This window comes from Coregonus clupeaformis, chromosome 15 (genome assembly GCF_020615455.1).
Source record: "Coregonus clupeaformis isolate EN_2021a chromosome 15, ASM2061545v1, whole genome shotgun sequence".
NCBI classification, from domain to species: Eukaryota; Metazoa; Chordata; class Actinopteri; order Salmoniformes; family Salmonidae; genus Coregonus; species Coregonus clupeaformis.
In genome coordinates, this window is record NC_059206.1 from 57,517,955 (window position 1) to 57,540,679 (window position 22,725).

At 42.1% G+C, this 22,725-nt stretch overlaps 1 protein-coding gene across 2 annotated transcripts in view; it reads left to right on the forward strand.

The window, feature by feature from the left end:
- The window catches only part of LOC121582745 (collagen alpha-1(XXVII) chain A-like), a 388,342-nt gene that overhangs the window by 165,081 nt on the left and 200,536 nt on the right, over positions 1-22,725 (forward strand). For both annotated transcript variants that reach the window (XM_041898821.2, XM_041898822.2), the window contains exons 13-20: positions 365-418; positions 5,374-5,418; positions 10,028-10,081; positions 10,456-10,500; positions 11,430-11,483; positions 11,734-11,787; positions 21,951-22,004; positions 22,115-22,168. In XM_041898821.2, coding sequence (XP_041754755.1) covers positions 365-418; positions 5,374-5,418; positions 10,028-10,081; positions 10,456-10,500; positions 11,430-11,483; positions 11,734-11,787; positions 21,951-22,004; positions 22,115-22,168 — 414 coding nt within the window. The remainder of the gene's footprint in view (positions 1-364; positions 419-5,373; positions 5,419-10,027; positions 10,082-10,455; positions 10,501-11,429; positions 11,484-11,733; positions 11,788-21,950; positions 22,005-22,114; positions 22,169-22,725) is intronic.

Sequence of the window (22,725 nt, forward strand, 5' to 3'; positions counted from 1 at the left end):
ATACAATCACGAACTAAAGGGCAAACAAAGATTGGGATGAAGTCTTCATGTAAAACAGACTTATACGTATGCACTTAAGCTTTGTTATTGCTTTCTGAACAGCATTAGCATCAGGGTCAAAGTTAGCCTGGTCCCAGATCTGTATGTGCTTTAGCCAACTCCTCTGCCAACTTCTCTGACCATAGGAGCACTTGTAGGTCTGGGACTAGACTAGCGTTAGCATTCTGACTTTAATTAAATCAGGCCTGGTGATGCTGTGCTAAGTAGTAAAAATGGAACTACTGTGATTAGTAGAACTACTGTGCAGTAGTACAAATGGATGTACCTATCGCAGATTGTCACTTTAAAGCTGCTCTCTCTCCAGGGGTTTCCTGGAGACTTTGGCGAAAGAGGACCACCAGGACCAGACGGGGACCCAGTAAGTGACCTTTCGTGAACAAACACGCACACACAGCATGGTTCCATACAGTTTCTATCTAGGCATACTGTTATTTTACCCAACATCACTATGTAGGAAGGTGTAAAACCTCCACAGGCACTGTCCTACATAGTACACAACCACATCCCCTCTTTCCCAGTGAAATACTTATCTATTTCTCTCATTCTCACATGTGTAATGGAGTGAAATCTTTAAGAGCACTTAACTCACCACACCATCCGCACACACACTCATACACACTTCCCCTGGTTTTTCACTCAGTGGGAATGTGGACTTTTCAACAATGATGAGAAAATCCTCTCTGACCACAAAGGATCCAGGAGATTGGCTGTGTTTCCATGTTTTGTTTGAAAATACTTTTTGGACATACAGATAGACAGACAAGGTTTATGATAATACAGCTTTTTTATTTAACTGTGTTCTCTGTATTATTGATTATTTTAATTGGCATCATGTTTAAAAACCTGCAAAGTAAATACATTTATGTTTGCTTAGTTTGGACTGAGCCCTTTTCCATTCACCCCTCATGTGGACCACTAAGTGACAAGCTACTTGCTACATGCACATGCTGTGGCTGTGATAGAGCTATAAACACAAGCATTTCGCTACACCCGCAATAACATCTGCTAAACATGTGTATGTGAAAAATACAATGTGATTTATTTTGATATCCAACTCAAATCAAAGTAAATAGTCCGGGTGGCCATTTGATTAATTGTTCAGCAGTCTTAGAGCTTGGGGGTAGAAGCTGTTAAGGAGCCTTTTGGACCTAGACTTGGCGCTCCGGTACCGCTTGCTGTGCGGTAGCAGAGAGAACAGTCTATGACTTGGGTGACTGGAGTCTTTGACAATTTTGTGGGTCTTCCTCTGACACTGCCTAGTACAGTGGGGAAAAAAAGTATTTAGTCAGCCACCAATTGTGCAAGTTCTCCCACTTAAAAAGATGAGAGAGGCCTGTCATTTTCATCATAGGTACACGTCAACTATGACAGACAAATTGAGGAAAAAAATTCCAGAAAATCACATTGTAGGATTTTTAATGAATTTATTTGCAAGTTATGGTGGAAAATAAGTATTTGGTCACCTACAAACAAGCAAGATTTCTGGCTCTCACAGACCTGTAACTTCTTCTTTAAGAGGATCCCCTGTCCTCCACTCGTTACCTGTATGAATGGCACCTGTTTGAACTTGTTATCAGTATAAAAGACACCTGTCCACAACCTCAAACAGTCACACTCCAAACTCCACTATGGCCAAGACCAAAGAGCTGTCAAAGGACACCAGAAACAAAATTGTAGACCTGCACCAGGCTGGGAAGACTGAATCTGCAATAGGTAAGCAGCTTGGTTTGAAGAAATCAACTGTGGGAGCAATTATTAGGAAATGGAAGACATACAAGACCACTGATAATCTCCCTCGATCTGGGGCTCCATGCAAGATCTCACCCCGTGGGGTCAAAATGATCACAAGAACGGTGAGCAAAATCCCAGAACCACAAGGGGGACCTAGTGAATGACCTGTAGAGAGCTGGGACCAAAGTAACAAAGCCTACCATCAGTAACACACTACGCCGCCAGGGACTCAAATCATGCAGTGCCAGATGTGTCCCCCCTGCTTAAGCCAGTACATGTCCAGGCCCGTCTGAAGTTTGCTAGAGTGCATTTGGATGGTCCAGAAGAGGATTGGGAGAATGTCATATGGTCCGATGACTTTTTGGTAAAAACTCAACTCGTCGTGTTTGGAGGACAAAGAATGCTGAGTTGCATCCAAAGAACACCATACCTACTGTGAAGCATGGGGGTGGAAACATCATGCTTTGGGGGCTGTTTTTCTGCAAAGGGACCAGGACGACTGATCCGTGTAAAGGAAAGAATGAATGGGGCCATGTATCGTGAGATTTTGAGTGAAAACCTCCTTCCATCAGCAAGGGCATTGAAGATGAAACGTGGCAGAGTCTTTCAGCATGACAATGATCCCAAACACACCGCCCGGGCAACGAAGGAGTGGCTTCGTAAGAAGCATTTCAAGGTCCTGGAGTGGCCTAGCCAGTCTCCAGATCTCAACCCCATAGAAAATCTTTGGAGGGGAGTTGAAAGTCCGTGTTGCCCAGCAACAGCCCCAAAACATCACTGCTCTAGAGGAGATCTGCATGGAGGAATGGGCCAAAAATACCAGCAACAGTGAGTGAAAACTTTGTGAAGACTTACAGAAAACGTTTGACCTGTGTCATTGCCAACAAAGGGTATATAACAAAGTATTGAGAAACTTTTGTTATTGACCAAATACTTATTTTCCACCATAATTTGCAAATAAATTCATAAAAAAATCCTACAATGTGATTTTCTGGATTTTTTTTCTCATTTTGTCTGTCATAGTTGACGTGTACCTATAATGAAAATTACAGGCCTCTCTCATCTTTTTAAGTGGGAGAACTTGCACAATTGGTGCCTGACTAAATACTTTTTTTCCCCACTGTATATATGTCCTGGATGGCAGGAAGCTTGGCCCTAGTGATGTATTGGGCTGTACGCACTACACTCTGTAGCGCCTTACGGTCGGATGCCGAGCAGTTGCCATACCAGGCGGTGATGCAACCGGTCAGGATGCTCTCGATGGTGCAGCTGTAGGACATTTTGAGGATCTGGGGACCCATGCCAAATCTTTTCAGTCTCCTGAGGGGGACAAGGTGTTGTCGTGCCCTCTTCACGACTCTCTTGGTGTGTTTGGACCATGATAGTTTGTTGGTGATGTGGACACCAAGGAACTTGAAACTCTCGACACGCTCCACTACAGCCACATCGATGTTAATGGGTGCCTGTTCGGCCCTCCTTTTCCTGTAGTCCACAATCATCTCCTTTGTCTTGCTCACATTGAGGGAGAGGTTGTTGTCCTGGCACCACACTGCCAGGTCTCTGACCTCCTCCCTATAGGCTGTCTCATCGTTGAAGGTGATCAGGCCTACCACTGTTGTGTCGTCAGCAAACCTAATGATGGTGTTGGAGTCGTGCTTGGCCACGCAGTCGTTGGTGAACAGGGAGTACAGGAGGGGACTAAGCACGCTCCCCTGAGGGGCCCCCGTGTTGAGGATCAGCGTGGCAGATGTGTTGCTGCCTACCCTTACCACCTGGGGGCCGCCGTCAGGAAGTCCAGGATCCAGTTGAAGATGGAGGTGTTTAGTCCTGGGGTCCTTAGCTTAGTGATGAGCTTCGTGGGCACTATGGTGTTGAATGCTGAGCTGTAGTCAATGAACAGCATTCTCACATAGGTGTTCCTCTTGTCCAGGTGGGAAAGGTCAGTGTGGAGTGCTTTTTGAGATTGCGTCATCTGTGGATCTGTTGGGGCGGTATGCAAATTTTAGTTGGTCTACGGTTTCCGGGATGATGGTGTTGTTGATGTGAGTCATGACCAGCCTTTCAAAGCACTTCATGGCTACCGACGTGAGTGCTACGGGGTGGTCGTCATTTAGGAAGGTTATCTTTGCTTTCTTGGGCACAGGGACTATGGTGGTCTGCTTGAAACATGTAGGTATTACAGACTCGGTCAGGGAGAGGTTGAAAATGTCAGTGAAGGAACTTGCCAGTTGGTCCACGCATGCTCTGAGGACATGTCCTGGTAATCCGTCTGTGAATGTTGACCTGTTTAAAGGTCTTGCTCACATTGGCTACGGAGAGCGTGATCACACAGTCGTCCTTTACAGCTGGTGCTTTCATGCATGCTTCAGTGTTGCTTGCCTCGAAGCGAGCATAAAAGGCATTTAGCTCGTCTGGTAGGCTCGTGTCACTGGGCAGCTCACGGCTGCGTTTCCCTTTGTAGTCCGTAATAGTTGTCAAGCCCTGCCACCTCTGACGAGGGTCAGTGTGTAATAGGATTCAATCTTAGTCCTGTATTGACGCTTTGCCTGTTTGATGGTTCGTCTGAGGGCATAGCGGGATTTCTTATAAGCGTCCGTATTAGTGTCCCGCTCCTTGAAAGTGGCAGCTGATATCCCACTCCCTTAGAAAGCGCTGTCCATTTTGTTGTGTTATGCTTTGAAACAATATCCACAACGACCATGTTTTCCACTCAGGTTCAACCTGTTGTCGAACTTCTTTCTTCAAATTGATCGATCACAGTGAGGTGAGTTTTAAAAGCATGATACTTTTTTTGTTTGATGTGATTTTCGATCGCATTTGCATTGATGTCAGAGTGGTTAGCGGGACAATAGAGCGGAGAGTACCAGGCCATTATTGACCTGATGGTCGTTAGCGAGTAGTTGAATTATTTATTTTATACAGTCTTTTTTGCTCATCTTTATCAAGGGTGACAATAACTGTCAGGCCATTGCTATTGGAAGGTGAAAGCAACAAGAACCTCAGATTGGCTGATGAAGGCTGATATCATTTGTCCGGTGGGCAGATCTCCACAGATCATGTCCCTCTATCTTTTCACTTGACTTTCTTTTCGCTTTTCCTCTGGAAAAAGGAATTTAGCTAGTTTGAGTTTCTTGACTTCCTGTGAGGCTAGCCTACTCTATCTCTCCTCTCTTCAGAAAAAGAAGGGGAGAATAAAGTGATCCTTTCATCAGGGGCTGCAAGGCAGGAGGAAATGGGCATGGCACGTAGCAGAGGGGGCGAGGCAGGGGGTCAACAAACCGCTCTCTGTGTCCAAGCTGCAACCTTTCTCTCTCTCCTCGCATTGCCGGGGAAGATGGGACCTGGAGATTACATAAGCTGCAGCTGGACAGACAGCGGTCCTAGCTCCCAATTCACCTTCTCTCACACATGCACGAGCATGCACGCACACTCACACACACACAAATGTCCCCCACCACCCCCTTCCTTAGTCTTCACTAAACACTCTTCTGAGCGTGTTTGTAAAAAAAAAAAAGCCATTAACCCCAGAAACCTCTCTCTCTCTCTCAATCTCACTTCCTCTCTTCCTGTCTCCTCTCCAAGGGTTTGCTTGGAGCCCGTGGTCCTAACGGAGTTCTTGGACTTATTGTAAGTATAAACTGTGTCTGTGCCTCTGTTTGCTTCTGTGTACCATTTTTATGTTTGAAGTTTGTGTGCACGGGTGTCAACATCCATTTCCACCCAACACTGGCTAAGCCATGGAGAGCCATTTAATGTACTGTAAATATTTTAATTTGTTGGATATGTTCAAAATGACTTACTGCCTGGCCCAGATTGTCCCACTGGGCACACACTGGTTGAATCAATGTTGTTTCCACGTTGAATTGACGTCTGTGCCCAGTGGGGTGGCTTTGTGTTTGCCACACGACATGACCCAAAGGCATCTCAGAGGCCATATGACAGACCGATAGAATGGCCTTCCCTTCCTTTATCCTGCCTGGGATCTATAAATGACCCTCCAAACAGCACACAGCCCTCACAGCCATCTACACCAGTCCCCCAGAGCCTAACATGGTAGCTGCTGGGTGCATCCTAATTATCTCTCCTTTCTCCTTGGTGCTGGCATTTGTTCACTTCCCTTCATGGATTTGAAAGGAAATTACTGGTATATGGAAACTCCCTCTAGCCCATGCCAGCACCAATCCAATGCTTTTAAATTGCTGAGGAGTAGTGAACAAGTGCACACTAAAGGAGGAAGGAGAGATTATTGGGGTGCACCCGCTGTGTCCTCGAATTCCTTTCTAATTTGGCTTTGTAAAGAGCCAGTTCCTCCGTCACACGCGAAATTGCGTCTGAGTATATGCTGAGGGCCTTTGATTACAGCTGTGCCCTTAGTCTCAGTCTGACTAGGCATCCATTTGATACTGGTGGTAAACACAGCAGCCCTTTCCTCTGCCACCAAGCTACATCTCTGTAGCTGCCAGTTTCGATCCGACACCCCACCCCACCCCACCATTGCACCATTTGGGATGCACCCTGTGCTATGGCCCATTTGCTACAGTTTGAATGGTCATAGGTCAGCATTATCTGCAGGCCTTCAATCTAGCACAGGATTCTGTCCAATAAGACTCCTTTGGTTCCTTTATAATGACCATCAAAGACTTGGAACATGTCCCAAATTTGAACACACTGGAGAGAAGGAAAGTAATACCCTTCTCTCTTGGGACACCCAGTTCCGAATCCTCGAGAACTTAGAGGGACCTACTAACTGAATGAAACTCAACAAGCATGCATCCACACACGCATGCACGTACGTACGCACACACACACCACCACACGTAATGCTTTTCAGTCTGGACCACCATGCAGCTCCCCCCATACTGGCAGGGGAAGATATGAGTTAAGAGAGTGAGGTACTGCTCATTTTAATGTACCCAAATCAGTCTGTAGGACCATTCTCTCTCCCATCTGTCTGGGTTAATCTGGACACCACTGGATCTGGATTCTGTCCTATTCTGGAACAGTGTGAGCCTCAAAATATTTTTATGTTATTTAGCAGACACTCTTATCCAGAGCGACTTACAGTAGTGAGTGCATACATTTTCATATTTGTTCGTACTGGTCCCCCGTGGGAATTGAACCCACAACCCTGGCTTTGCAAGTGCCATGCTCTACCAACTGAGCCACACGGGACTAGAAGTGAAATGCTTTCTTTAGGTTTTTACCTTATTTTCCACTTACATATGGTGGTGTTAACTTTTCTTTGTTGCAAGATCCATCATCTCCCAGTTAGTATTTTTGAGCCGTTAGCAATGCTAGTAGAAATGGTGAGATCCAGCTAACGCCATGCTCTCAAAAGCATGAAAATGTCATTAAATTAATCTCCAACCCAATACAGCCAATCTATGTCTTTGGTGCATATATACTTAGGAATGAAGGAACTAGCTGGACGATATTCCCTATCATAAGCGTAAACCTTGACAGTGTTTTGAATTGTGAAGCACTTCCTGATTTCCTTCTTCAAGGGGTGCGTTCCAGGTCACCTACATTGCAGGCGCTTGCACACACAGTAAATTTTTTTGGGGGGATTCAACGTACAATTGTAAGGCAAACAGCTGCGATAGGATTGTAAGTTTGCTCAACATTTGGGCATATAGCTGAACCAACATACATTCTCAAGTTGAATTGTAGGTTCACTCAACTTTTAATTTTAGGTTGAGTGAACATTCAATTCAACTTGAGGATCTATTCAACATTATTTGCATATTTCCCAGTGTGAAATTAAAGTCTTTATGACAATATATAACACATATCATAAGGCCTTTCTTTGAGGGCCTAGTTATGGTACACCCTAATGCAGGGGTCTAAAACTCCTGGTTTATGGGCCACATTAAGCCTGCAAGTCACATTATGCTGGCTTGCAAAGTGATGTGTAATTCCTATTGGAATCCAGTCAAAGTGAGGATATCCAACAATTGGACATTTTTATAATCTCTAACCTACATTAAGAATAACTGCCAGGGTAAGTTAAGATTGATTATTGAGATTACCCAAATGATATAAACTGGAACAGCCATATCAGTAACGGGTGCAAAAAGTCCATCTACTAACAGATTGGATTAGTTTTAAAAAAGGTATGTTATTTATGTTTGTGTTGTGTGATTAATCAACCAATCAATGTATATGCAAAAACACAGAAATTGAAAAAAATATCTGAAAATCAACCCACAATAGAGCATGCTGGGAAATATGATAATGATATGCATTATTTGGAGTGGTTTTGAGTAAATGTTCATTTGTAATTTTACTCAACAAGCTTGTTCAAATTCAGCTCACTTTGAGCAGAGTTTGTTGATTACAGTGGGGAAAAAAAGTATTTAGTCAGCCACCAATTGTGCAAGTTCTCCCACTTAAAAAGATGAGAGAGGCCTGTAATTTTCATCATAGATACACGTCAACTATCACAGACAAATTGAGAAAAAGAAATCCAGAAAATCACATTGTAGGATTTTTTATGAATTTATTTGCAAATTATGGTGGAAAATAAGTATTTGGTCACCTACAAACAAGCAAGATTTCTGGCTCTCACAGACCTGTAACTTCTTCTTTAAGAGGCTCCTCTGTCCTCCACTCGTTACCTGTATTAATGGCACCTGTTTGAACTTGTTATCAGTATAAAATACACCTGTCCACAACCTCAAACAGTCACACTCCAAACTCCACTATGGCCAAGACCAAAGAGCTGTCAAAGGACACCAGAAACAAAATTGTAGACCTGCACCAGGCTGGGAAGACTGAATCTGCAATAGGTAAGCAGCTTGGTTTGAAGAAATCAACTGTGGGAGCAATTATTAGGAAATGGAAGACATACAAGACCACTGATAATCTCCCTCGATCTGGGGCTCCACGCAAGATCTCACCCCGTGGGGTCAAAATTATCACAAGAACGGTGAGCAAAAATCCCAGAACCACACGGGGGACCTAGTGAATGACCTGCAGAGAGCTGGGACCAAAGTAACAAAGCCTACCATCAGTAACACACTACGCCGCCAGGGACTCAAATCCTGCAGTGCCAGACGTGTCCCCCTGCTTAAGCCAGTACATGTCCAGGCCCATCTGAAGTTTGCTAGAGTGCATTTGGATGATCCAGAAGAGGATTGGGAGAATGTCATATGGTCAGATGAAACCAAAATATAACTTTTTGGTAAAAACTCAACTCGTCGTGTTTGGAGGACAAATAATGCTGAGTTGCATCCAAAGAACACCATACCTACTGTGAAGCATGGGGGTGGAAACATCATGCTTTGGGGCTGTTTTTCTGCAAAGGGACCAGGACGACTGATCCGTGTAAAGGAAAGAATGAATGGGGCCATGTATCGTGAGATTTTGAGTGAAAACCTCCTTCCATCAGCAAGGGCATTGAAGATGAAACGTGGCTGGGTCTTTCAGCATGACAATGATCCCAAACACACCGCCCGGGCAACGAAGGAGTGGCTTCATAAGAAGCATTTCAAGGTCCTGGAGTGGCCTAGCCAGTCTCCAGATCTCAACCTCATAGAAAATCTTTGGAGGGAGTTGAAAGTCTGTGTTGCCCAGCGACAGCCCCAAAACATCACTGCTCTAGAGGAGATCTGCATGGAGGAATGGGCCAAAATACCAGCAACAGTGTGTGAAAACCTTGTGAAGACTTACAGAAAACGTTTGACCTGTGTCATTGCCAACAAAGGGTATATAACAAAGTATTGAGAAACTTTTGTTATTGACCAAATACTTATTTTCCACCATAATTTGCAAATAAATTCATTAAAAATCCTACAATGTGATTTTCTGGATTTTTTTCCCTCATTTTGTCTGTCATAGTTGACGTGTACCTATGATGAAAATGACAGGCCTCTCTCATCTTTTTAAGTGGGAGAACTTGCACAATTGGTGGCTGACTAAATACTTTTTTTCCCCACTGTATATGTACAATTGTAAGGCAACCAGCTGCAATAGGATTGTGAGTTTGCTAAACATTTGGGCATATACTGTAGCTTCCAAAGGCAAAAAATAATTTTTAATTTTACTCGACAAGCTTTTTCAAATTCAGCTCACTTCAAGCAGAGTTTGTTGAGTCAACACACTTTAACACATTAGCTCAAAGTCCACTTAAATCGCATAATAACACTGATTCAGCAATTGGTTGAATTGGCTTTTTACAGTGCAGATTATCAGAACATTAATATGGCTACTTGTGTCTCTCTCCTTCTGGCCTCAGGGTGACATGGGACCTAATGGGGAGATGGGCCTGCCAGGACCCAATGGACTGAAGGTGATCACATACACACACACCCCACACACACAGAGGGGCCTTTGCACCTACCTTACTCCTTTATAACCCCACTAGTGTAGTAGTATACTGTACATCTGGGAAATCAGGGAAATTTGAGTTTCTGCTCCTGTTAAAGTAGTGAGTTACTGTTCTCCTATCTATACTATATGGAATAATACTGCCAATCAATTATAGATGTCTCTGTGGAACTTTTACAAACAGTTTATAGCTGTCAGTGTGATTGTTGATCAGTGCACCTCCACAATAATATAGTGAATAATACTGAGTTACTGATTTATTGGGGTGGGACAGGCCAGACAGGAAAGGGGTCAGTTTGATTGGTCCTAATCTCTATATGTGTGTGTTTCTTCCAGGGGGTGCCCGGCAACCCAGGAGAACCAGGACTGAAAGGTGATAAGGTGATCTGAATATTCCCATTATTGGCCTGTGATTGAACAGCATGTGATGGATAATGTACTGGATAATGTACTCCCCCCTCTGGCCAGCTTGTATATAGCATGCTCCAAGTGCTCCGATACAGTTACTGTATAAGCCGGGCCAGGAGTTTTTCCTGACTGGAGTCTGACCACGAAAAACTGAAGGCCACTCCAGTTGTTTTAATCTGGTCATGTCACATCGCTGTAAGTCTTTCCTGGTCAGGACACCTGGTCAGGAAGAAACCTCTGTGTCATGTTCATTAGGTCACGCAATATAATTATTTCTTTCAACAGAAAACAAAAATAAGGAGTCCAGGTAGTCCCTCCATGTTACATTAAGTTGTCTTCTGTTTAGTGCCTAATGAACACAACCCTGGCCTAGTGTAAGTACAAGTGAGACTTGTTGCCTTAGCTTAACATGTAAGGTGATAAACTGATATTTGAAAATTAGCCGGCTGGTTAAAACTGGCATTTTTACAGAAATGTTGATTCATCTGCACTGTCCCTGTAAAAATAAACGTAATAAAGTAAAGTAAATGTAGGCCATTGTACAGTAAGTCAAGGAAGCCAACACTCCCCTCCTCCCTGTTCTCTCTTGTTCTTAAAGATACCACAGTGAACTCATCTATTGAGTTGAGTCTCTGAGACATATGTATAGATGGATGGATGTTACTCCATCTATACATTTACTCAGGGACATTAGCACCACGTGGAACAGCTGTCTTTTTCATTATTTGTGCTGACGTATGATGTGATGGGTTATAGGGTATGAATGCTAATCGTTACAAAGTTGTAATGAGTATTGTCTTGTGGTAAAATGCTGAATGTGAGCAATAGTGCACAGACACAACCTTTGTTAATGGTGTTCTCCCTTTCCCCCTCCACTCTTTCACTTCCTCCAACCCCATTAGGGTGAAATTGGGCTTCATGGAGACCAGGGGGAGATCGGGTTCCAAGGAGACAAGGTAGAACCCAACCCCGCCCCCCAGATTAACCCTTTTATTTCCTCTCTGCTGACCTCCAACTGCCCAAGAAAATGTACACACACACACACACACACAGACACACAGAGCCTTGGCCTTGGAGATGTTAACCAGAGTCATGCATGTCTAACGGCTGGTTAAGTTCCCATAAATCTCATTGGATATAATGCTTTCAGAGCTGTTCTGTTGCTGCTGAGTTTATTACGTTCATTGGGGTCTGTGTATCTAACAGGGTGTTCAGGGTACTCCAGGGTTGCCAGGTACCAGAGGAAAACCAGGACTTCAGGTGAGTTCTCCCGCCATGAATTGCATTGGAGATAAGGATTTTAGTTTGGCCATGCAAAACGCATCATCATCACAGTTTTTGCTCTGTACTGAAAGTGCTCTATCTTGAAAACTTGACTGGTGTAATGCACAATTCTTTGAAGATTTGATTAACGGTGAACTAATGAACAAAATAGAGATGCCGTATCTTAATTTGACCTGGTTTCACATGACACTTTAGCAGACACTCTTATCCAGATCGACTTAAAGTAGTAAGTGCATACATTTTCATACTTTCTTGTACTGGTACCCCAGGGGAATCGAACCCACAACCCTGTTGTTGCAAGTGCCATGCTCTACCAACTGAGCAACATGGGACCATGTGTGGCAGGAAAATAATCATGCAGCACCAGGAAATGTGAATTGTTATGTGGCTTATAATTAATGACATTTTTCTGTAGGGGTTGATACATTTGTCGTTATGGCAAATCAAGTCTGACATTTTCAAGTGGAAATTACAAACTTTAGAAGCCTTTTTAAACCTTGAATACACCATACGTTTGCATTTCTTGCTGTGCAGGAAAATTCCTACAACAACAGGATGATCAAATTAAGATATGGCATCTGTACTAAAATATAGATTGTTTTTGAGTGAACTATCCCTTTAAGTGTTATTTAATTATATGGCCATTCCTTTGTCCATTTAGCAACAACAAATCCAGGTTGAATTTACTCTTATAAGTCATGGCTTGTTGTTGGTCTCAGATTGATATACTTTTGTTGTTACCAGTGTGTGATCCATTTCGTATCCTGATATCACTGATTAGGGGTTCAGCAGCTAAGCTGGTGAAACCCTATTGTATTTGTTGGCGTTCATTATTATTATTATTCCTCTTCTTCCGTGAAGCAACATTTTAATGCAAATTCCTGTGAAATGGTAAGGCCTAGGAGGTTGCAACCTTGCCTGATGGTAAAGGGCCAAGGGTCAAGGGCCACGTGCCGAGGCCAAGTTCCAAACACTGTGAAGACTATTTGACTCAGAGTGATGAAATTTGGCACACATGCTCAGGGATATGAGTCTAGCTAACCTGTAAAGTATGGTTAAGTTTTCCGCATGGTGGTGCTGTTGGACAGGAAAAAAACATTAATTTATGTTCATTGGCTCATAGCGGCCATATTGTTTGAGCCCTGGATTTTAAAAACAAGGGTACATAGATGCTATGCACCAAATTTCGTGCCGATCGGTCCAGCGGTTCTAGAGAAGAAGATGTTTAAAGTTCTGAACATCATTACAAATGGTCCAAAATTCATCAAAGGGATTTTGAATGATCTGTTTGATGTTGAGGTCATATATTTGGCAAGCGTGGTAAGGAATACAGAAGTAGCTCATCCTAGGGCGATTTGTTCAATTTGTCCTGATGGTGGCGCTATGGGGCCTGTGTGTGTGTGTGTGTGTGTGTGTGTGTGTGTGTGTGTGTGTGTGTGTGTGTGTGTGTGTGTGTGTGTGTGTGTGTTTGTGTTTATGAGTAGTACCTGAAGAGGTGCATCAGGAAGATTGATAGTGTTTCACGATGAAACATTTCACATACATTCGAAAGGTATTCAGACCCCTTCACTTTTTCCACATTTTGTTACGTTACAGCTTTATTCTAAAATGGATTAAATTAATATAAATCCTCATCAATCTACAATCTACACACAATACCCCATAATGACGAAGCGAACAGGTTTTTAGACAATTTTGCAAATGTAAAAAAAAATTATAATACCTTATTTACATAAGTATTCAGACCCTTTGCAATGAGACTCAAAATTGAGCTCCAGTGCATCCTGTTTCCATTGATCATCCTTGAGCTGTTTCTACAACTTGATTGGAGTCCACCTATGGTAAATTCAATTGATTGGACATGATTTGGAAAGGCACACACATGTCTATATAAGGTCCCACAGTTGACAGTGCATGTCAGAGCAAAAACCTAGCCAGGAAGTCGAAGGAATTGTCCGTAAAGCTCCGAGACAGGATTGTGTCGAGGCACAGATCTGGGGGAAGGGTACCAAAAACTTTCTGCAGCATTGAAGGTCCCCAAGAACAGTGGCCTCCATCATTCTTAAATGGAAGAAGTTTGGAACCACCAAGACTCTTCCTAGAGCTGGCCGCCCGGCCAAGAACCCGAGGGTCACTCTGACAGAGCTCCAGAGTTCCTCTGTGGAGATGGGAGAACCTTTCAGAAGGACATATATATCTGCAGCACTCCACCAATCAGGCATTTATGGTAGAGTGGCCAGATGGAAGCCACTCCTCCGTAAAAGCAAATGACAGCCTGCTTGGAGTTTGCCAAAAGGCACCTAAAGACTCTCAGACCATGAGAAACAAGATTCTCTGGTCTGATTAAATTAGGCTTGAACTCTTTGGCCTGAACGCCAAGTGTCACGTCTGGAGGAAAACAGGCACCGCTCATCACCTGGCCAATACCATCCCTACAGTGAAGCATGGTGGTGGCAGCATCATGCTGTGATGATGTTTTTCAGTGGCAGGGACTGGGAGACCAGTCAGGATTGAAGGAAAGATGAACGGAGCAAAGTACAGAGAGATCTTTGATGAAAACCTGCTCGAGACCGCTCAGGACCTCAGACTGGGGCGAAGGTTCACCTTCCTTCAGGACAATGACCCTAAGCACACAGCCAAGACAACACAAGATTGGCTTTGGGACAAGTCTCTGCATATCCTTGAGTGGCCCATCCAGAGCCCGAACTTGAAGCCTATCGAACATCTCTGGAGAGACCTGAAAATAGCTGTGCAGCAATGCTCCACGTCCAACCTGGCAGATCTTGAGATGATCTGCAGAGAAGAATGGGAGAAACTCCCCAAATACAGGTGTGCCAAGCTAGTAGTGTCATACCCAAAAAGACTCGAGGCTGTAATCTCTGCCAAAGGTGCTTCAACAAAGTACTGAGTAAAGGGTCTGAATACTTATGTAAATGTGATATTTCTGTATTTTAATTTTAATACATTTGCAAAAAATTATAAAAACCTGTTTTTGCTTTGTCATTATGGGGTATTGTGTGTAGATTGGTGAGGGGGGGAAACAATTAAATCAATTTTAGGATAAGGCTGTAATGTAACAAAACGTGGGAAGAAGTGAAGGGGTCTGAATATTTTCCGAATGCACTGTATGTGAAATCTTTCATCATGAAACACTATCAATACTCCTGTTGCACCTCTTCAGGTACTAGTAACACGTTTGCCATCTCATAATAACTATTTAACTCACTTCAACATTTACCAGCAATGAATAACAGTACCTAACTTGAACCCTGGCAACACTGCTTGGAGCTTCATTTAGGGGTTCAAGCAGCTAAGCTGGTGAAACCCTGTTGTATTTGTTGGCGTTTATTATTATTATTATTATTATTATTATTATTATTATTATTATTATTATTATTATTCCTCTTCTTCCGTAAGGCTAACTTAAAATGCAAATTCCCATGAGATGGTAAGGCCTAGGAGGTTGCAATCTTGCATGATGGTAAAGGGCCAAGGGCCACACCCTCTCATGTAATGCCATGCCAATTAAACATATGGTGGCACTATAACAACTGATTGAAAATGCAAACTTTGAAAGCTCATGCCCCTCACCCCGCGTGAACTAGAGTCCTAGAAACTGGTACATACAGTTGAAGTCGGAAGTTTACATACACCTTAGCCAACTACATTTAAACTAGTAATCCTAGTAAAAATTCCCTGTCTAAGGTCAGTTAGGATCACCACTTTATTTTAAGGATGTGAAATGTCAGAATAATAGTGGAGATAATTATTTATTTCAGCTTTTATTTCTTTCATCACATTTCCAGTGGGTCAGAAGTGTACATACACCCAATTAGTATTTGGTAGCATTGCCTTTAAATTGTTTAACTTGGGTCAAACATTTTGGGTAGCCTTCCACAAGCTTCCCACAATAAGTTGGGGAATTTTTGCCCATTCCTCCTTGACAGAGCTGGTGTAACTGAATCAGGTTTGTAGGCCTCCTTGCTCGCACACGCTTTTTCAGTTCTGCCCACAAATCTTCTATAGGATTGAGGTCAGGGCTTTGTGATGGCCACTCCAATCACTTGACTTTGTTGTCCTTAAGCCATTTTGCCACAACTTTGGATGTATTTTTGGGGTCATTGTCCATTTGGAAGACCCATTTGCGACCAAGCTTTAACTTCCTGACTGATGTCTTGAGATGTTGCTTCAATAATTTTCCTTCCTCATGATGCCATCTATTTTGTGAAGTGCACCAGTCCCTCCTGCAGCAAAGTACCCCCACAGCATGATGCTGCCACCCCCGTGCTTCACGATTGGGATGGTGTTCTTCGGCTTACAAGCACCCCCTTTTTCCTCCAAAGATAATGATGGTCATTATGGACAGTTCTATTTTTGTTTCATCAGACCAGAGGACATTTCTCCAAAAAGTACAATATTTGTCCCCATGTGCAGTTTCAAACCATAGTCTGGCTTTTTTATGGCGGTTTTGGAGCAGTGGCTTCTTCCTTGCTGAGCGGCCTTTCAGGTTATGTCGATATAGGACTTGTTTTACTGTGGATAGAGATACTTTTGTACCTGTTTTCTCCAGCATCTTCACAAGGTCCTTTGTTGTTGTTCTGGGATTGATTTGCACTTTTTGCACCAAAGTACGTTCATCTCTAGGAGACAGAACGCGTCTCCTTCCTGAGTGGTATGACGGCTGCGTGGTCCCATGGTGTTTATACTTGCGTACTATTGTTTGTACAGATGAATGTGGAACCTTCAGGCATTTGAAAATTGCTCCCAAGGATGAACCAGACTTGTGGAGGTCTACAATTTTTTTCTGAGGTCTTGGCTGATTTCTTTTGATTTTCCCGTGGTGTCAAGCAAAGAGGCACTGAGTTTGAATGTAGGCCTTGATATACATCCACAGGTACACCTCCAATTGACTCAAATTATGTTAATTAGCCTATCAGAAGCTTCTAAAGCCATGACATCATTTTCTGAAATTTTCCAAGCTGTTTAAAGGCACAGTCAACTTAGTGTATGTAAACTTCTGACCCACTGGAATTGTGATACAGTGAATTATAAGTGAAATAATCTGTCTGTAAAAATTTTTTGGAAAAATTACTTGTGTCATGCACAAAGTAGATGTCCTAACCGACTTGCCAAAACTATAGTTTGTTAACAAGAAATGTGTGGAGTGGTTGAAAAAAAAGAGTTTTAATGACTCCAACCTAAGTGTATGTAAACTTCCGACTTCAACTGTAGGTCTCTCTCCTCACAAGGAACAAATTTACCTCAATAACTCATAAAGTCCGCCATTATGGATGTTCCACCATTTTAAATGTTTAAATGTTGTGAAAAATACTCAAAACACTACTTCTCTTGCACAGAATGACCAATCTGCACAAAACTTGATACATGGCATCTATGGACCAATGTCTCCCAACGCAACATTTTCTAGGTTAGTATGTCAAATGACATGGCCGCTACTGACCAATAAACTTTTACATGGCCGTGGTCTGGCACATAAATTCATATAGATCAGACAAGGATATTTGTGTTGTATCAAAACTTGGTGTACATGTTTGAAAACACTGTTAAGACTCAACATATGCAAGCCGATTCGACCACACAGTGGTGCTATAACGGGCACATATTTATATCTCTTGATCTTTTTGACTCAGAGTGATGAAATTTGGCACACACACTCAGGGAGGTGAGTCTAGCTAACCTGTAGAGTACGGTTAAGTATGGCCACATGGTGGCGCTGTTGGACAGGAAAAATGTTCATGCAAGCTCATTGGTTCATAGCGACCATGTTGTTATAGCTAGACACTTGGAAAATGTTGCGTTTAAAGACGTGCATCCATAGATGCTATATACCAAAATGGGGAAAAAAAATTCTCCAAATTCATTGAAAGTATATTGCATGATCTGGTTTATTTTGAGTTCTGATATTTGCCGAGTGTGGTAAGGTGTACCGAAGTAGCTCATCCTAGGGTGATGTGTCTAATTTGTCCTGATGGTGGCACAGTGGGCTCACAGCTTGAACACTGGCACTTAAAACGCTACTCCTCTGGCACCGAATGACTGATCTGTACGAAACTTGAAATATGGAATCTAAGGACAATGTTCTCCCAACACAACATTTTCCAGACTAATACCTAAAACAACAATTGACCATTCACTTGGGCATGGTCTGGCACATAAATTCAGATGTCTTCAGTACTACTGTGGATAATCGTGCTCCATTAAGAAAATTAAGGATTAAAGGTAGATCGAATGCCTAGTACACTCTGGAATTAGCAGAAGTCATCCATAAAAGAGATGATGCTTGGATCAAGGCCAGGAACACAGGCTTAGGCCCAGACTGGCAAGCTTTTACGCAACTGAGGAATTATAGTGTAAGACAAATTAGAAAGGCTAAATCTGATTATTATGTAACCGCTGTTTCGGATTGTAATGGGAACCCAGCAACATTCTAGAAAATGGTCAAATCCCTAAAGGGTGCTACTTCCTCCTCTCTGCCACAAAAAAAATATTCAGACACTGGCCTCATTATGGAAAAAAATTGCAATCATTCATGGATTTAATCACCATTTTATTTTAGCAAGCTATCTCTTTGAAATAAATTCTAAGCCAATTCACAATGATATTGGGCTGGATGCTGATAAGGGAAACCTGCTGAATGATCAGAGGAAATTATAGTCAAAGCTTTTCTTTTAGGCTATTTACAGAAAAATAAGTCCTGGATTCTTTGCCAGCAATAGACAACAGGAAATCCACAGGGGCCAACCAATTGGATCCCGGTCTGCTTAAGTGTGCAGCGCCCATCATTGTTGGCTTAATAACCCACATTTTGTATTTAACATTGTTATCCGGAAATATTCCAAAAGTATGGAAATCAGCTCTTGTGCTGCCATTCCATAAGGGCGGGGATAGTAGTTATCTTAATAATATTCGCCCCATTTCAAGGCTTCCTTGTCTAGCTAATATTCTTGAATCCTTAGTGAATATACAACTTTTTATCTGAGAAATGTATTTTGAATGTAAACCAATCAGGCTTTAGGCCTGGGCATAGCATTATTACAGCAACCACTTTAGTTGTTAATGATCTTGTCAATGCTTTAGACCAGGGATGGGCAACTGGCGGCCCCCCTTTTGTAGGCCCGCGGACCTATACATTTTTTTGAGTCGGGGTCTTAACTTACTGGTGATAATTAGAATAATCACATTTCGAAGTTTGGATGTTCATCAGCAGTCACTCAATTAGCCCATGTCAGCTACATTTTTTTAGATTGGTAAGTTAGTCTAGTGGCCAGCTATCTAAACTTGTAATAAGCATAGATTCGAATTACCGACCGGGGTAATTGACTCAATGACTCAGTTATCATATTAAAAACTGCAAACATTTGCCTCCACCCTATGGCAAAATGTGTAGAATTGCAGGAAATTAGCCGTAAAACTGCTAATTCTTCTCTCCGCCCCATGCCAAAATGTGTAGAATTGCAGGAATGTAACTTTAAAACATATTTTTTTTCTCTTCACTGTTACGAGGGGGGACACTAAAATATTTTTCTCGCACAGAGGGAGTTCAGTTTTTTTGTGGCCCCCACCCCCTTCAAAGTTAGACACTAAAATGAAATGTGCTGCTTTGTTTGTGGACCTGTCAAAAGCTTTTGATACTGTTGATCATGCTATTTTATTGAATAAGTGGTCCTCGATAGGCCTGAGCTCTGATGCCTGTTCATGGTTTCATGATGATCTTAGTGATAGAACTCTGGCCATCGTGATTGATGGGGTTAAGTCTGAATTTCTTGAAGTACATAAAGGTGTACCAAAGGGGTTGATTTTGGGACCTATTCTTTTCACTATTTATATAAACACCATTGGTCAATCTGTTAAAAATGTTAGACTGAACAAAAATATAAATGCAACATGTAAAGTGTTGGTCCCATGTTTCATGAGCTAAAATAAAATATCCCCGAATTTTTCCATACGCACAAAAAGGTTATTTCTCTCAAGTTTTGTGCACATATTTGTTTACATCCCTGTTAGTGAACAGTTCTCCTTTGCCAAGTTAATCAATCCACCTGACAGGTGTGGCATATCAAGAAGCTGATTAAACAGCATGATCATTACTCAGGTGCACCTTGTGCTGGGGACAATAAAAGGCCACTCTAAATTGGTCAGTTTTGTCACACAACACAATGCCACAGATGTCTCAAGTTTTGAGGGCATGTGCAATTGCCATGCTGACTGCAGGAATGTCCACCAGAGCTGTTGCCAGAGGATTGAATGTTGGTTTCTCTACCATAAACTGCCTCCAACGTCATTTTAGAGAATTTGGCAGTACGTCCAACCGCAAACCACGTGTAACCATGCCAGCCCAGGACTAACATATCTGGCTTCTTCACCTGTGGGATCGTCTGAGACCAGCCACCCGGACAGCTGATGAAACTGAGGAGTATTTCTATCTGTAATAAAGCCCTTTTGTGGGGAAAAAGTCATTCTGATTGGCTTATGCGCTCCCAGGCCCACCGATGGCTGCTCCCCTGCCCAGTCGTTAATTCCATAGATGGGGGGGGCCTAATGAATTTATTTAAATTCACTGATTTCCTTATATGAACTGTAACTCAGTAAAATTGTTAAAATGTTGCATGTTGCGTTTATATTTTTGTTCAGTATATGTGTGGATTATGTGTCAAAACAACAGTCAGATTTTATAGCTATGCAGGAATCCCTTGCTGATTTAAAACTTGTGTTTAATATGGGCAAAACGAAATACATGTTGTTTATACTTAGGCATTTGGATTCATATGGATTTGACTTTTTAAAAACATATAGATACATATAGCTCTTTAAGAAGTTACGTTTTTTTCTACAGAAACAGGTCGTGCCTCTCTCTCAGCAGTAGGAAGCAGATTATTCAGTCAACCTTTTTATCTGTTCATGATTATGGTGAAATTATTTATCAAAAGTGCAGCTGCTACTACTGTTAAACCTTTGGATGCCATCTACCATAGAACCCATAAGGCCTGCCATTATGGATTTTCCGCCATTTAGAATTTTGTGAAAAACACTCAAAACACTACTCCTCACTGAATGATCGATCTGCATAAAACTTGATATATAGCGTCTATGGACCAATGTCTCTCAACGCAACTTTTTCCCGACCAGTACCTAAAACAACATGCTACACGCTATTGACCAATAGACATTCATGTGGGCGTGGTCTGGCAAATTAATGCTTATAAATCAGACATGGATATTCGTATTGTAAGAAAACTTGGTACACATGTTCCAAACATTGTCAAGACTCAACATATTCAAGCATATTCAGATCAACCTCACGGTTGCACTATAACAGGCACATGTTTATATCTCTTTATCTGTTTGACTCAGAGTGATGAAATTTGGCACACAACACTGCTTGCAGCTTTAATTATTATAATTATTCCTCTCCTTCCGTAAGGCAACATTAAAGGCAAATTCCTGTGAGATGGTGAGGCCTAGGAGGGTGGAAACTTGCATGATGGTAAAGGGCCATGGGCCACACCCTCACACGTAATGCCATGCCAATTGGCCACATGGTGGTGCTATAACAATACATTTAACAGGCACACACGATGGCGCTATAACAAACACATGTTTATATCTCTTAATCTGTTTGACACCGAGTTATGAAATTTGGCACACATGCTAAGGCTATGAGTCTAGCTAATCTGTAAATTATGGTTAAGTTTAGCCACATTGGGGCGCTGTTGGACAGGAACAATCATTAATGCAAGCTCATTGGCTTATTGTGGGCATATTGTTTGAGCAAGTCTTGGAAAATATTGTGTTTGAATATGTGCATCCATAGATGCTATGTACCATAGCATAGATGCTATAGATGCTAGAGCGATCGGTCTAGTGGTTCTGGAGAAGAAGACGTTTAAAGTAGTCTATATCATAAAAAAAATTCTAAAATGGTCTAAAATATTGTATGATCTGTTTAATTTTGAGTTGTGATATTTGGCAAACATGGTAAGGAGTACAGAAGTAGCTCATCCTAGGGCAATGTGTCCAATTTGGCCCTATGGTGGCACAGTGGGCCGGCCCAATACTGCTTGTCCCCGGCAACACTGCTTGCAGCTTTCATTTTCCTTGCATTTTCCTCCAACTCCCAGGGCAGGCCAGGAGAGCGAGGGCCTGATGGTGTACCTGGCCTTAAAGGAGCAGAGGTAGCCACTTACAGTACACATGAACACACGCATGTACACACACACACAAGTACACACACACACACAACAACAACAGCATAAATATGTTCCCTTTTCTCTCTAAAACACAGGGTTTCCCTGGAGACATGGGGCCTCCCGGAGAGAATGGCTTAGAAGGCCCAAAGGTGAGTAAATAACTTTTGTTCTGTTTGGGATCTGTTGATTCCTGTTTCGAATATTATTGAACGTTAGTATGACCCACATGGAAAAATACTATAGTATACTATGGTATAAATACTGTAGTATTACTATATTTATATCCTATAATATTTACTGTAGTGTTTTTGCAGACTTTACTGTAGCCTAGTATTCACTGTAGTGTTTTTGAGGACATTTTGCGGACATTGCATACAGTTTACTATAGTATAAATACTGCACTATTACTATAGTTTTAAAAAACTATAGTATATACTATAGTAATTACTGTAGTGTTTTTTCAGACATAACTGTAGTATTTACTATTTACTATTTTGTTTTTGTTTTATTATCTTTGACATAGAAGTGGGGGATTTTACAAATACTAAAAGAGCAAACTTTCCATAACCTGTTTGTAGGTAGGCCTGGAGTCTGAACAACTAGTTCAGTGCTTCTGCTCTTTTCTATAACCTGTAAGGAACACAATATATGTTATATACTTGGCATGTAGGTTTCTCACTCATGGGTGGCACAAATTGGGATACTG